This window comes from Gobio gobio (genome assembly GCF_949357685.1).
Source record: "Gobio gobio genome assembly, chromosome: 15".
Lineage (NCBI taxonomy): Eukaryota > Metazoa > Chordata > Actinopteri > Cypriniformes > Gobionidae > Gobio > Gobio gobio.
The window spans coordinates 28,185,417-28,199,156 of record NC_137108.1 but is presented as its reverse complement, the minus strand read 5'-3'; the positions used below and the strand labels follow the sequence as shown (position 1 = coordinate 28,199,156).

At 36.7% G+C, this 13,740-nt stretch overlaps 2 protein-coding genes and 1 pseudogene across 3 annotated transcripts; all 3 read right to left on the bottom strand.

The window, feature by feature from the left end:
* Nucleotides 1-456: 456 nt before the first annotated feature.
* Nucleotides 457-3,678, bottom strand: LOC307139219 (trypsin-3-like; annotated as a pseudogene). The gene is made up of 5 exons: nucleotides 3,588-3,678; nucleotides 3,314-3,404; nucleotides 875-1,121; nucleotides 637-776; nucleotides 457-579 (listed from the first exon to the last, which is right to left on the bottom strand). The product of its transcript is annotated as a trypsin-3-like (transcript).
* Nucleotides 3,679-5,392: 1,714 nt separating this feature from the next.
* Nucleotides 5,393-7,727, bottom strand: LOC307138168 (trypsin-2-like; the record flags this gene model as incomplete). The annotated part of the gene is made up of 5 exons (XM_079836335.1): nucleotides 5,393-5,542; nucleotides 5,640-5,776; nucleotides 6,751-7,010; nucleotides 7,311-7,467; nucleotides 7,688-7,727. The coding sequence occupies 5 exons, from the start codon at nucleotides 7,725-7,727 to the stop codon at nucleotides 5,393-5,395; spliced, it is 744 nt and encodes a 247-aa protein (XP_079692461.1).
* Nucleotides 7,728-9,356: 1,629 nt separating this feature from the next.
* Nucleotides 9,357-12,054, bottom strand: LOC307139176 (trypsin-2). Its single transcript, XM_079838066.1, has 5 exons — nucleotides 11,979-12,054; nucleotides 11,602-11,758; nucleotides 11,043-11,302; nucleotides 9,930-10,066; nucleotides 9,357-9,831 (listed from the first exon to the last, which is right to left on the bottom strand). The coding sequence occupies exons 1-5, from the start codon at nucleotides 12,016-12,018 to the stop codon at nucleotides 9,682-9,684; spliced, it is 744 nt and encodes a 247-aa protein (XP_079694192.1). The 5' UTR covers nucleotides 12,019-12,054; the 3' UTR covers nucleotides 9,357-9,681.
* Nucleotides 12,055-13,740: the final 1,686 nt, after the last annotated feature.

Sequence of the window (13,740 nt, the reverse complement as noted above, 5' to 3'; positions counted from 1 at the left end):
TTGTCAAAACGACTACAATTTGTAAAAAAAACAATAAGTCACCTTGAAATCAAAAGGACAATTCTTATTTTTTTATGGAACATTGCTCTATTTATGCTTTATCCATGCACATATTTTTTATATATATTCATGTGGCCTCGTCATCATTAATTTTGAAACAATATCTCTTCTCTGATGATGTGTTTACTGGTGTGAGGTGTTAAGGGACAACCTGTCACTCACATGAGATTGACCAATTAGCAAACTGCAATGATCTAATCAATTCCAGTTGGGCAAAATCTGCCCTACATTTTTTTTTGTTCGAGAAGCCGTTTCAAGAAAAGACTATCGTAACTTCTGTTTCATGTTGACTGTCCTGCATGTCTATAGCTAAATTTAATTGTAAATATTTCTGCCAGGTTCATCCTGTTAGCCAGGTTAAACAAACAGCTAGTTGTTAGCTATGATGTTATTGGCTCAGTCAGTGTAGCGGCACACCTCAGCATAAACTCCTGGTTTGCCTTGTTGAGCACAGCTATAGCCCCACAGAACAAGTCCTTGCAGTTCCCCATTGCACACCACAGGACCGCCAGAATCACCCTGAGAAAAAAAAAAGGAAAATTATATAACAGACATAAAGATAAATCTGACATATACCTGACATGAGTCTTTGCCTCCCTCCATGAATCCAGCACAGAACATGTTTTCAGTTATTTCGCTATATGCACCCTCACACTGCCCCATTGACAATACAGTCAAATTCAAACACTGACATAGTCAGTATAGTCAGCAGTCAACTGAAAAATACATAATATGAAAAAGATTAAAGCTTTATTTTAATTTTTTTTTACCATAAATTGTTGAATGTGTAAAGTTTTATTACTTGACATCTCACCTCCAGTGGTGATCTGATTGCAGAAACCAAGCACTGCTCCCCTTCAGAGGAGCAACTGGTTGCCAGAGGGACTGGCTGCACATACTGGTTGAAGACGGCAGGCTCTTTCAGCTTGATCAGCATGAAATCATATGTAAAATCATTATTGTCTGGATGAGGAATCACTTTCTCTACCCCGATCCACTGCTCTGTGGATTCTTCAACTGATAGGTTGTGTTTTCCCAGGAGGACAGTAAGATGAGAAGCTCTATTTGACAAAGAACTCATATTACAGGGCTCTAATACAACTTTTATCAGCAATACAGGCTACCTATAAATTACCTTTATGGATAGTCTTAAAGGGGTTTTACTTAATCTCAGAGACATTATGGTTATGTCAAGACCATTACAGATAATAAATAATCATTCAACCACTAGTGTGCTAAATGTTAAATAAAATGTTTTGATTACTCCTTGAAATTTAGAAAAGAGACTTTTTAACTGTACACTGCCAGTGGTGGGTTGGTTAATGAACTTTCATCTTTTAAATACACTGAAAAAAATGATTCGTTGAATTTGCTAAAAAGTTTTATCGTAAGTGGTCGCAATCAATTTATTTGATCTCAATTTAAACAAAAACACATGCAATTCCCATAAAACCAATTCTTTTTTTTTTTAATTAAAATAAAAAAACTAAATTTAAATTATTTAAACGAGCACAAATTAATTATGCTTAATTTAATCAGGCCATAATCATTTTTTTCAGTGTAAATGTAAAGATATTGTTATGGAACAGACTCAGGACCAGGAACAAAGTAAATATAAAAGAGTTTATTGAATGCAGATGGGTATGAATAGGTATATGTATTTCAGTGTCAGGGTGCGGTACAAATGAAGAGTGAGTGAGGACTCAAGTGCAAAGAAACGGGTATTTATTGAATACAAAATAAAAATAAAACAAAACAGAACCCACGAGGGAGGAGGGGAAATCAAACATAGCAAAGACAAACTACCAGGGTTGGGAACAAGGAGCATGAAAACAGGAGACATCCCAACGACAGGGAACCAGCACAGGACTGAAGACACAATGAGATTAAATAGGGGACAAGACACAGCACACATGACACAGAAAATAACAAAAACATCACGTGCTAAACAAGACAGACATGTGACATCACCATACCAGATGCTCCACCCGAAACAAAAAAACCCTAAGGAGGAAGGTGGGGAACAGAAGGAGCAGGTGGGACAGGCCAAGAAGTCCTAGGAGGGACCAGGGAGGGACAGACCGGGGCGGAACACACGGTTCAGGGGGCCACCTCTCTGGGCTCAAAACAGGAAGCAGAGCCCTCTCTGGACCCTGGTCGCGGGCTAGCCACAGCAAGGCAATGCACTTTGGCAGCTCTGGAAGCTCCTCCAGGACGACCACGGGATGCTCAGGAACAACCTCCGAAGTTTTGGAAGAAGCCCTGTGCTCCTCCCAAGCACCACAATGAGATTAAATAGGGGACAAACAAGGCAGGTAATGGGGAAGAACAGGTGGGGCAAATAAACCAATAATCAGATAAAAAGAGGGGTGGGGTGGGTCAAGACAAAAGACAGGGGCGCACATGACACAGAAAATAACAAAAACACCACGTGCTAAACAAGACAAGACGGACATGTGACATTCAGAGATGAGGGATGGTATATGAATGGAATATTAAAATACTGTCTCTGTTGTTGTAGGATGACGTGGAGGTCGTGAATGGCGAGGTTGAGGGGGACCAGTGCACACACCTCAAAGACAGGAAGGGAGTCCGGGAGTGGAGAAGGAGACAAGGAACAAACACGGAGGACCAAGAAGACGAAGGAGACACGATGACACAGGAGGTAGGTAAACTATGCGTGAAGCAGGTATAGCAAGTGGGTGAGTACACTCTAAAAAAAAAAGGTTCTATATGGCACCAAAAATGGTTCTTGCCTCGTAATCATAGGGGAACCTTTTTAAGTGCTATATAGCACCAATTTTGGTGCTTCAGAGGTTCTTCGACTAAGGTGCTATATAGCACCGCTACCATATACAGAACATGCTAAGGTATGGTGCTATATAGCACCAAAAGTGGTTCCTCTATGATTACGACAACGAACCATTTTTGGTGCCATATAGAACATTTATTTTTTAGAGTGTACTCAAAAACGAGACCAGACAATGTGACTGTGTGGGGTGTGTGCTTAAGTAGCAGGTTGATGAGGGTGCAGATGAGGTGCATATGTGTGTGATTGTGAATTGCATGCAGGTGAGGGCCAGGGAGGATGATGGGAAATGTAGTGAAGAGGTGGTGACTGTGACCTAACAAGGGTAACCATGGGAACTAAAGATTGGCGGGACAAAATTAACAAATAAATGAAATCAAACCACAAACTAAAAGTCCAAAACCCAAACAGAACCCTGACAGATATAGTATAGGCTACACTTACAGAATCTTGCAGTGAGCAGCAGAAACAACCCATCTCTCATTAATCACAGATGCACCACACCTAAGTTTTCCATTATCATAGTCAGCTGAATCTTCAATTTCCAAAAGTGTAAATGAGTGTATAAAAATCTTCCCCGCTTGAATGGCTTATATAATGCAAGCCCAGACTCCCACTTTGAAAAACCTCCCAGTCCCCCTCAGTTTCCTGTTCTTGCAAATTCTTTTTCTGTGCCTCATCTAAAGGCTCTTGTTTTTCATTGATGACTTGGAGTCACTAGAGTCAGATGATTCCCTGTCAGATGAAGAGGAGGTATAGTCGTCATCCTCATCATCTGTCTCATCACCAATTTCTGGGTCCTTTACCATTCTCTCTTCTTGATTAAAATCATTAATTGCAACTAAAATATTTTTTTGCATAACTGATACTGGATGCTTTCCCTTAAAATGAGTGTCCTTTCGCCCAAGAGAAACACCTTCTCCTTTGTTAAAACCTCCACCTTTCCCTCCTATCAACTAGATTTCCAAGTTGTGTGTAGCAAAAATGAAACAATACTATCATATTTCTCTGCATACCAACAATGTTTGGTTCCCGAAATGGACAACCTAGCATTCCCTGTTGATTAGCCAGAAAACATTTCCCTGCCCTTTTTGCCTTTCTTAAAACAAAACATGAATTTTGGTTACACTTCATTTTAAGGTGATAACGTTAAATTATAGGCTACTTAACTAGGCAATATTAATTAGCTGTACTTAGTTACGGCTATAGGGTTAATGTTTGGTTTAGGGTTAGTTACTTGTAATTGCATAATTTACTGTTATTACTATAGTACTGTAAGTAGCAACTTGTAACTACATCACCTTAAAATAAAGAGTTACCTATATTTGTTTCAATAGATATTTAAATATATATATGTTCGGTTCAGAGCTATTTTAATTTTTGAGTGAAGCACAACTTCAGACAGTGAAAATCTTTATTAGGTATGCTTGATTAACTGTTCAATCAGAACAAGAAACATTCTCTAATTAATAGTAGTTAGCAGGGATAACTGTTAGTGTCAGATATTAATGCTCAAAAAGTCTTATGTGTCATAAAGACTTTAGTCAGAGTGAGTATTTACACAAAAGGAAATCATGCAGGTAGTCATCACGATACATCCCTGAATATTGCACTGTAGGATGTGTAGTATTTTAGGCACATGATGTCTAAAAATAAGCATTTATTAAACTTCCCCTCTTGCATGCTTCATTCATTGATTGTGAATCTCAGGCTCCCCAATGTAATGACACTCTCAGCTTACTCTTCCACTTACTGCTCTTGCAGTTTCTCATCCTGTGCTTCATCTAAATGTTCTTGTTCATCATCTGATGAGTCTGATGAATTTCAGGTGAATCGCTCCCAGATGAGTGCATCAGTTATACAGCAGATATCTAATAATACATACAAAATATTTTCAACTTTTAAGTGTAATTAGGATATCTGTAATATGGCTCTAATTTCATCACGTTTCTTTCTTTCTTTCTTTCTTTCTTTCTTCAACAATTTCAGCAAAAATTAGGCATTTTCCTTTAAAACACTTTATTAGTAAATAAATAACTATATTTTTAATATTATAAAATGTAATCTTTTTTTATTGTTTTTATTATTAAATAATTTAAACTCAAATCAATATATCATGTGTGAACAGCCATGTAAAAGCAAGGTAATGTACAATTAGTCAGCCATTATCTCAAAATAGACGCTTCAGATTGGTACAGTATACGATTGTTTTTATTTTATTTTGCAGTAATGCTTACTTATCTCTTTACTTTACTATTTAACCACCCCACCCCAATGATGGTCATAAAGATTTCTGACACAAGTTTGTGATTGTGAACACAAAGAATAGAAATATGACCCATTTTTGGGGTTACATTTTGGGCTGGGAGCAACCTTGGCACAAAAAAAAAAAAAAACTTAAAATACTATATCCATATAAAACGAATGGACATAAACACTTTTATCTGTTCCAAGCAGAATTTAATCACAGATATTTCAGGGAAAAAAAAATCTAATTAAAAGGTCCAACTCAGCTGAACAAACTTAATTGTTAGCTATGGTGGACGCGACCCAGTCACTGTAGCGGCACACCTCAGCGTAAACCCCAGGATAGCCACGTTGAGCACAGCCATAACCCCATGAAACAACTCCTCGCAGTTCCCCGTTACACACCACAGGACCGCCAGAATCACCCTGAGAATAGTTAGGAAAAGGAAAAAAGAAAAGTGTGATTTTGAAAGAAAATATAGGCTATAACAGACATAAAAAGTAGACTATGTTAATGACATACCTGACATGCGTCTTTGCCTCCCTCCATGAATCCAGCACAGAACATGTTTTCAGTTATTTGCCATCCATATGCACCCTCACACTGCCCCCTTGACAGTACAGGCAAATTCAAACACTGCAGCACAGAAGTATAGTCAACTAGAAAAAGAGTACAAGAACAATGTTGAAGATTTGGATTTGTATACCTAACTTTTGGACAAATCATCTAATAGCTTGTTTAAATATAAGCAATGCCACTTGTGCAAGAAGGCTTTTATAAAACAATTCATTAAACAACAAGAATACTGACAAACGTAGTTTTTTTTCGCGCCAACAAAAGTGATTCAAACAAGCCACCACATAATTTTCTGTTGCGTATCTCAGAGCAAAGAACAGTAGTGGTGTTTCCTGAATGAATCAGTGTTTTGAATGAATTGGTTTAGTTAATGATTCAAATGACTTAAAGACAGTAAAGGCTGGAATACACAACATAACAGATTTTAAAACACTAGGCATTATACACTTGCGGACTTCGTAAATGATTACAGAGAAAACCTGGCATCATACACTAAACGACTGAGGATTACAAACTACCAGACTTTCAAGTCATTCTGAACACTCCCACAGAAATGTGCCTTGTTGCGGAGACATATTTTGCGATGCAGAAGTAAGCAATCTTCTCTGAATGTGTGAGATTTCCAAATTATTAGCTGTTATAGGCAAATGACTATAATAATAACAAAGTGCAGTAAATGGAAATCTGCACTACAAGTGTGTTTATAATTACGACAATACAATAAAACATTATTATGAGAAATACCAGTCTGCAATATCAAAAAGCTGTTTTGTACATTTTAAAAATAACTGGAAGCGAGCGAAACTTTATTTTGCTAAAATCTGCTGACTGACTATGACTATGGCATACTAATGAAACCTGCAGAAAGAGTCGCTGAAAAATCTCCACCACTAATACACAGACCAACAGTCTGTCTAGAACACACAAGAAGCAGTGATAAAATAATTCCAGCACTGATCATTGGCCTTCAAATTTACTGTCACTGTTTACTTGATTAATCAAGATCGGAACTAACTTTTTTATAACACTAAAGATGTTCATTACTCAGCCATCTCACCTCCAGTGGTGATCTGATTGCCCCATCCAGAAACCAAGCACTGCTCCCCTTCAGATGAGCAACTGGTTGCCAGAGGAACTGGCTGCACATACTGGTTGAAGACTGCAGGCTCTTTCAGCTTGATCAGCATGAAATCATTGTCTATTGTATAATCATTATAGCCCGGATGAGAAATCACTTTCTCTACCCCGATCCGCTGCTCTGTGCCTTCTTCAATGTAGACATTGTGCTCTCCCAGGTGGACAGTAAGACGAGAAGCTCTATTTGACAAAGAACTCATATATTACTGGGCTCTAATGCAACTTTTATCAGCAGTATTGGCCTAAATATTATGTCTATGTATAGTCTCAAATTATTGGTTAATACTCTCATCTTTAGAATTGAACTAACTTTTCACAGCCTTTGGTTCAAAAATCCTGCATCTGTTACATTTTACAATCATCCTTTTCGGTGTATACATACATATGTTAACAAGCAACTAGTTTAATTTACTTTAACTTTTTGCTCTATAGGGAAAAGGGAGATTGATGAGGTTTAACATAAAAATATGATATACTCACGAAACGTAGCAGTGAGCAGCAGAAACAACCCATCTTTCATTAATCAAAGATGCTCCACACCAGCGTTCCCCATTATCGTAAGTAAGGTAGACTTGCCAGGGCTGGGAGTTTGGTGAACATTCATAACCTCCAATGATTTTATCATCTGCACGGCAAGCTTCATAAAAAGAATGTTTAATTGTTCACAAAGTGCCCAAATAAAGCAAATCAAATCACTGTGTAAAGTTTGTTGTGTCTTTTGTAACTGATTACGTGAACTGATGTTTCTTTGTCATATTTGCTGTTTTATCTAACAACATTTTAAGTCTCATATTAATCTTAAAGTGTAAGCAGAAACCAACAATTGACATTATAATTAATAAGAGAGATCTACATACCCACAGCCAGCGCCAGCAAAGCAAACACAATAGTTTTCATTGCAGAGGAACGAATCAAAACTTTAGAGAGAAAACCTCTGCTACGTTCAAGAATTGCATTCATCTTTTTAAGTGACTGATTTAACATTGATACCTACAGAACAACCAATAAGATGGCTTGAATGGCTTATATAATGCATATGAAGCCCAGACTCCCACTTTGAAAAACCTCCCAGTTCCCCTCAGTTTCCTGTTCTTGCAAATTCTTTTTCTGTGCCTCATCTAAAGGCTCTTGTTTTTCATTGATGACTTGGAGTCACTAGAGTCAGATGATTCCCTGTCAGATGAAGAGGAGGTATAGTCGTCATCCTCATCATCTGTCTCATCACCAAATCCTGGATCCTTTACCATTCTCTCTTCTTGATTAAAATCATTAATTGCAACTAAAATATTTTTTGCATAACTGATACTGGATGCTTTCCCTTAAAATCATATTTCTCTGCATACCAGCAATGTTTGGTTCCCGAAATGGACAACCTAGCATTCCCTGTTGATTAGCCAGAAAACATTTCCCTGCCCTTTCTGCCTTTCTTAAAACAAAACATGAATTTTAGTGACACTTCATTTTAAGGTGATAACGTTAAATTATAGGCTACTTAACTATGCAATATTAATTAGCTGTACTTATTTACGGCTATAGGGTTAATGTTTGGTTTAGGGTTAGTTACTTGTAATTGCATAATTTACTGTTATTACTATAGTACTGTAAGTAGCAACTTGTGACTACATCACCTTGAAATAAAGAGTTACCTATATTTTTTCAATTTATGTTTAAATATATGTATGTTCGGTTCAGAGCTATTTTAATTTTTGAGTGAAGCACAACTTCAGACAGTGAAAATCTTTATTAGGTATGCTTGATTAACTCTTCAATCAGAACAAGAAACATTCTCTAATTAATAGTAGTTAGCAGGGATAACTGTTAGTGTCAGATATTAATGCTCAAAAAGTCTTATGTGTCATAAAGACTTTAGTCAGAGTGAGTATTTACACAAAAGGAAATCATGCAGGTAGTCATCACGATACATCCCTGAATATTGCACTGTAGGATGTGTAGTATTTTAGGCACATGATGTCTAAAAATAAGCATTTATTAAACTTCCCCTCTTGCATGCTTCATTCATTGATTGTGAATCTCAGGCTCCCCAATGTAATGACACTCTCAGCTTACTCTTCCACTTACTGCTCTTGCAGTTTCTCATCCTGTGCTTCATCTAAATGTTCTTGTTCATCATCTGATGAGTCTGATGAATTTCAGGTGAATCGCTCCCAGATGAGTGCATCAGTTATACAGCAGATATCTAATAATACATACAAAATATTTTCAACTTTTAAGTGTAATTAGGATATCTGTAATATGGCTCTAATTTCATCACGTTTCTTTCTTTCTTTCTTTCTTTCTTTCTTTCTTCAACAATTTCAGCAAAAATTAGGCATTTTCCTTTAAAACACTTTATTAGTAAATAAATAACTATATTTTTAATATTATAAAATGTAATCTTTTTTTATTGTTTTTATTATTAAATAATTTAAACTCAAATCAATATATCATGTGTGAACAGCCATGTAATAAGCAAGGTAATGTACAATTAGTCAGCCATTATCTCAAAATAGACGCTTCAGATTGGTACAGTATACGATTGTTTTTATTTTATTTTGCAGTAATGCTTACTTATCTCTTTACTGTCTATTTAACCACCCCACCCCAATGATGGTCATAAAGATTTCTGACACAAGTTTGTGATTGTGAACACAAAGAATAGAAATATGACCCATTTTTGGGGTTACATTTTGGGCTGGGAGCAACCTTGGCACAAAAAAAAAAAAACTTAAAATACTATATCCATATAAAACGAATGGACATAAACACTTTTATCTGTTCCAAGCAGAATTTAATCACAGATATTTCAGGGGAAAAAAAATCTAATTAAAAGGTCCAACTCAGCTGAACAAACTTAATTGTTAGCTATGGTGGACGCGACCCAGTCACTGTAGCGGCACACCTCAGCGTAAACCCCAGGATAGCCACGTTGAGCACAGCCATAACCCCATGAAACAACTCCTCGCAGTTCCCCGTTACACACCACAGGACCGCCAGAATCACCCTGAGAATAGTTAGGAAAAGGAAAAAAGAAAAGTGTGATTTTTGAAAGAAAATATAGGCTATAACAGACATAAAAAGTAGACTATGTTAATGACATACCTGACATGCGTCTTTGCCTCCCTCCATGAATCCAGCACAGAACATGTTTTCAGTTATTTGCCATCCATATGCACCCTCACACTGCCCCCTTGACAGTACAGGCAAATTCAAACACTGCAGCACAGAAGCATAGTCAACTAGAAAAAGAGTACAAGAACAATGTTGAAGATTTGGATTTGTATACCTAACTTTTGGACAAATCATCTAATAGCTTGTTTAAATATAAGCAATGCCACTTGTGCAAGAGGGCTTTTATAAAACAATTCATTAATTTCATTTCATAGTTTTTTTCGCGCCAACAAATTTACTTCGCGCATAACAAATTTTCAAACAAGCCACCACATAATTTTCTGTTGCGTATCTCAGAGCAAAGAACAGTAGTGGTGTTTCCTGAATTAATCAGTGTTTTGAATGAATTGGTTTAGTTAATGATTCAAATGACTTAAAGATAGTAAAGGCTGGAATACACAACATAACAGATTTTAAAACACTAGGCATTATACACTTGCGGACTTCGTAAATGATTACAGAGAAAACCTGGCATCATACACTAAACGACTGAGGATTACAAACTACCAGACTTTCAAGTCATTCTGAACACTCCCACAGAAATGTACCTTGTTGCTAGGAGACATATTTTGCGATGCAGAAGTAAGCAATCTTCTCTGAATGTGTGAGATTTCCAAATTATTAGCTGTTATAGGCAAATGACTATAATAATAACAAAGTGCAGTAAATGGGAATCTGCACTACAAGTGTGTTTATAATTACAACAATACAATAAAACATTATTATGAGAAATACCAGTCTGCAATATCAAAAAGCTGTTTTGTACAGTTAAAAATAACTGGAAGCGAGAACTTTATTTTGCTCAAATCTGCTGACTGACTATGACTATGGCATACTAATGAAACCTGCAGAAAGAGTCGCTGAAAAATCTCCACCACTAATACACAGACCAACAGTCTGTCTAGAACACACAAGAAGCAGTGATAAAATAATTCCAGCACTGATCATTGGCCTTCAAATTTACTGTCACTGTTTACTTGATTAATCAAGATCGGAACTAACTTTTTTATAACACTAAAGATGTTCATTACTCAGCCATCTCACCTCCAGTGGTGATCTGATTGCCCCATCCAGAAACCAAGCACTGCTCCCCTTCAGATGAGCAACTGGTTGCCAGAGGGACTGGCTGCACATACTGGTTGAAGACTGCAGGCTCTTTCAGCTTGATCAGCATGAAATCATTGTCTATTGTATAATCATTATAGCCCGGATGAGAAATCACTTTCTCTACCCCGATCCGCTGCTCTGTGCCTTCTTCAATGTAGACATTGTGCTCTCCCAGGTGGACAGTAAGACGAGAAGCTCTATTTGACAAAGAACTCATATATTACTGGGCTCTAATGCAACTTTTATCAGCAGTATTGGCCTAAATATTATGTCTACGTGTAGTCTCAAATTATTGGTTAATACTCTCATCTTTAGAATTGAATTAACTTTTCACAGCCTTTGGTTCAAAAATCCTGCATCTGTTACATTTTACAATCATCCTTTTCAGTGTATAATACATATGTTAACAAGCAACTAGTTTAATTTACTTTAACTTTTTGCTCTATAGGGAAAAGGGAGATTGATGAGGTTTAACATAAAAATATGATATACTCACGAAACGTAGCAGTGAGCAGCAGAAACAACCCATCTTTCATTAATCAAAGATGCTCCACACCAGCGTTCCCCATTATCGTAAGTAAGGTAGACTTGCCAGGGCTGGGAGTTTGGTGAACATTCATAACCTCCAATGATTTTATCATCTGCACGGCAAGCTTCATAAAAAGAATGTTTAATTGTTCACAAAGTGCTCAAATAAAGCAAATCAAATCACTGTGTAAAGTTTGTTGTGTCTTGTGTAACTGATTACGTGAACTGATGTTTCTTTGTCATATTTGCTGTTTTATCTAACAACATTTTAAGTCTCATATTAATCTTAAAGTGTAAGCAGAAACCAACAATTGACATTTTAATTAATAAGAGAGATCTACATACCCACAGCCAGCGCCAGCAAAGCAAACACAATAGTTTTCATTGCAGAGGAACGAATCAAGACTTTAGAGAGAAAACCTCTGCTACGTCCAAGAATTGCATTCATCTTTTTAAGTGATTGATTTAACATTGATACCTACAGAACAACCAATAAGATCATGGCAAATGATTCATTTCAAGTGAAAATTAGCACCTGGGACAACAGTTCTTATCACACCGTTTTCCATGAACATGATAAAACCAAGGTAGGCTACATGCAGGACAAAGCTTGAATAAAAACAAAAAGGCTTTTATATTTTTAGTGAAGCACAACTTACGACCACCTGTAATTGTTTACTTAACTGTTTAATCAACACAAGAGAAATTCTATGCTTAATAGAACATGGTGTATTGATTAAGCATTGACTCATTAAAAAACAGCTTGAAAAACGAATCCAGTAACAAGTAACAATTCTTAACGGCAATAAAAACTATATTCGATAGCAGAAAATAGTCCCAAAAAATTTCTTTCAACCGACCAAGATTCCATATTCAAGCAAGAAACATGTCAAAACTGCAAAAAGCAGTAAAAAATTGTCAAATTCCATTGCTTACTAAATTAAGGCCTCGCAGATAACAGTGTTAAGCAATGAAGTACAAGGTCTCCAAAGGAAAACAAGGCAAACTTGTGATTAAACTAGCACCATCCAATCCCCCCAAAACTATATTATAGCATTTTAAATCTAAAATTCTTGGTTGTCATCAAGACTGACTTTGATCACGGAAACATTGTTATCTTGTAAAGAGCATTCACACAAATACCACATTAATAATAAGTACTGTGTGTCAAACTTCCCCACTTGCATGCTTCATATAATGCATGTGAAGCTCAGACTCCCCAATGAAATGTACACCACATTCAACACACTCCCACTCCCCCTCAACGTCCTGCACTTGCAAATGGTCTTCCTGTGCCATATTTAAATGTTTTTGTTCTTCATCTGATGAGGCGTCAGATGAGTCGCTAGAGTCAGGTGGACCACTTTTAGTTTTAGGTATTGCAGCATTGTTGGCATCGATTTTCTCATCCCCATCTTCTTCTTCTTCTGGATCCTTTTTCATTTCCTCTTCTTGATTGGAAACATTCATTACTCCTAAATTGATTTTTCCATAACTGACACTCGATTCTTTCCTCTAAAACCTTTCTTCTGAGGGGAACATCGTCTCCTTCTTTAAAGACCTCCAGGTTTTTTTTTTCTGATGGGTAATTAGATTTAGTTGCGAGGAACTCTTGTGGCAAAGATCACATGTTTAACCCTCTGGTGCTCTTCGTTTAGGGGTTGCATTGGTTGTCTTCCCATAAGTGACCGGACACCTAAAAATTAAACTTCCTCCACCCCAGTAAAACCAATGCAATTTATTTTTCTTCAATAATATTTGTTCTTTTTAATTTTGTATTTTGAGATGATTTGATCGTATTTTTTAATATTTATGCAATAATTATGGTCTATTTTTGCCATTGAAAATGATACTTTTTTAAAAATTATTGCAGTATTTCAGGTTAAAATAGAGACTAGGGCTGCGTCCCAATTCGCCTACTTATACTACGTCCTAAAAGTATGTACTCTTTTTGTGAAGAAAAAGTACATACTTTTGAGTGTGTAGCAGAAGAGTATATGCAAGCTTTGGGACATACTACTTCGTCATCTTTAACGGACTCTGTTACGTGCGTCCCGTCACCGTTTAAACTGCGCTGTCAATCATCGTCACAGTTCAAATCCCCCAC

Coding starts and splice junctions, on each gene's coding strand:
- LOC307139176 (XM_079838066.1), bottom strand. CDS start 12,018: ATGAAAACTATTGTGTTTGCTTTGCTGGCGCTGGCTGTGG. Junction 11,759..11,978: donor TTTGCTGGCGCTGGCTGTGG/GTATGTAGATCT, acceptor CTTTTTATGAAG/CTTGCCGTGCAGATGATAAA. Junction 10,067..11,042: donor CAATCAGATCACCACTGGAG/GTGAGATGGCTG, acceptor CTCTTTTTCTAG/TTGACTATGCTTCTGTGCTG.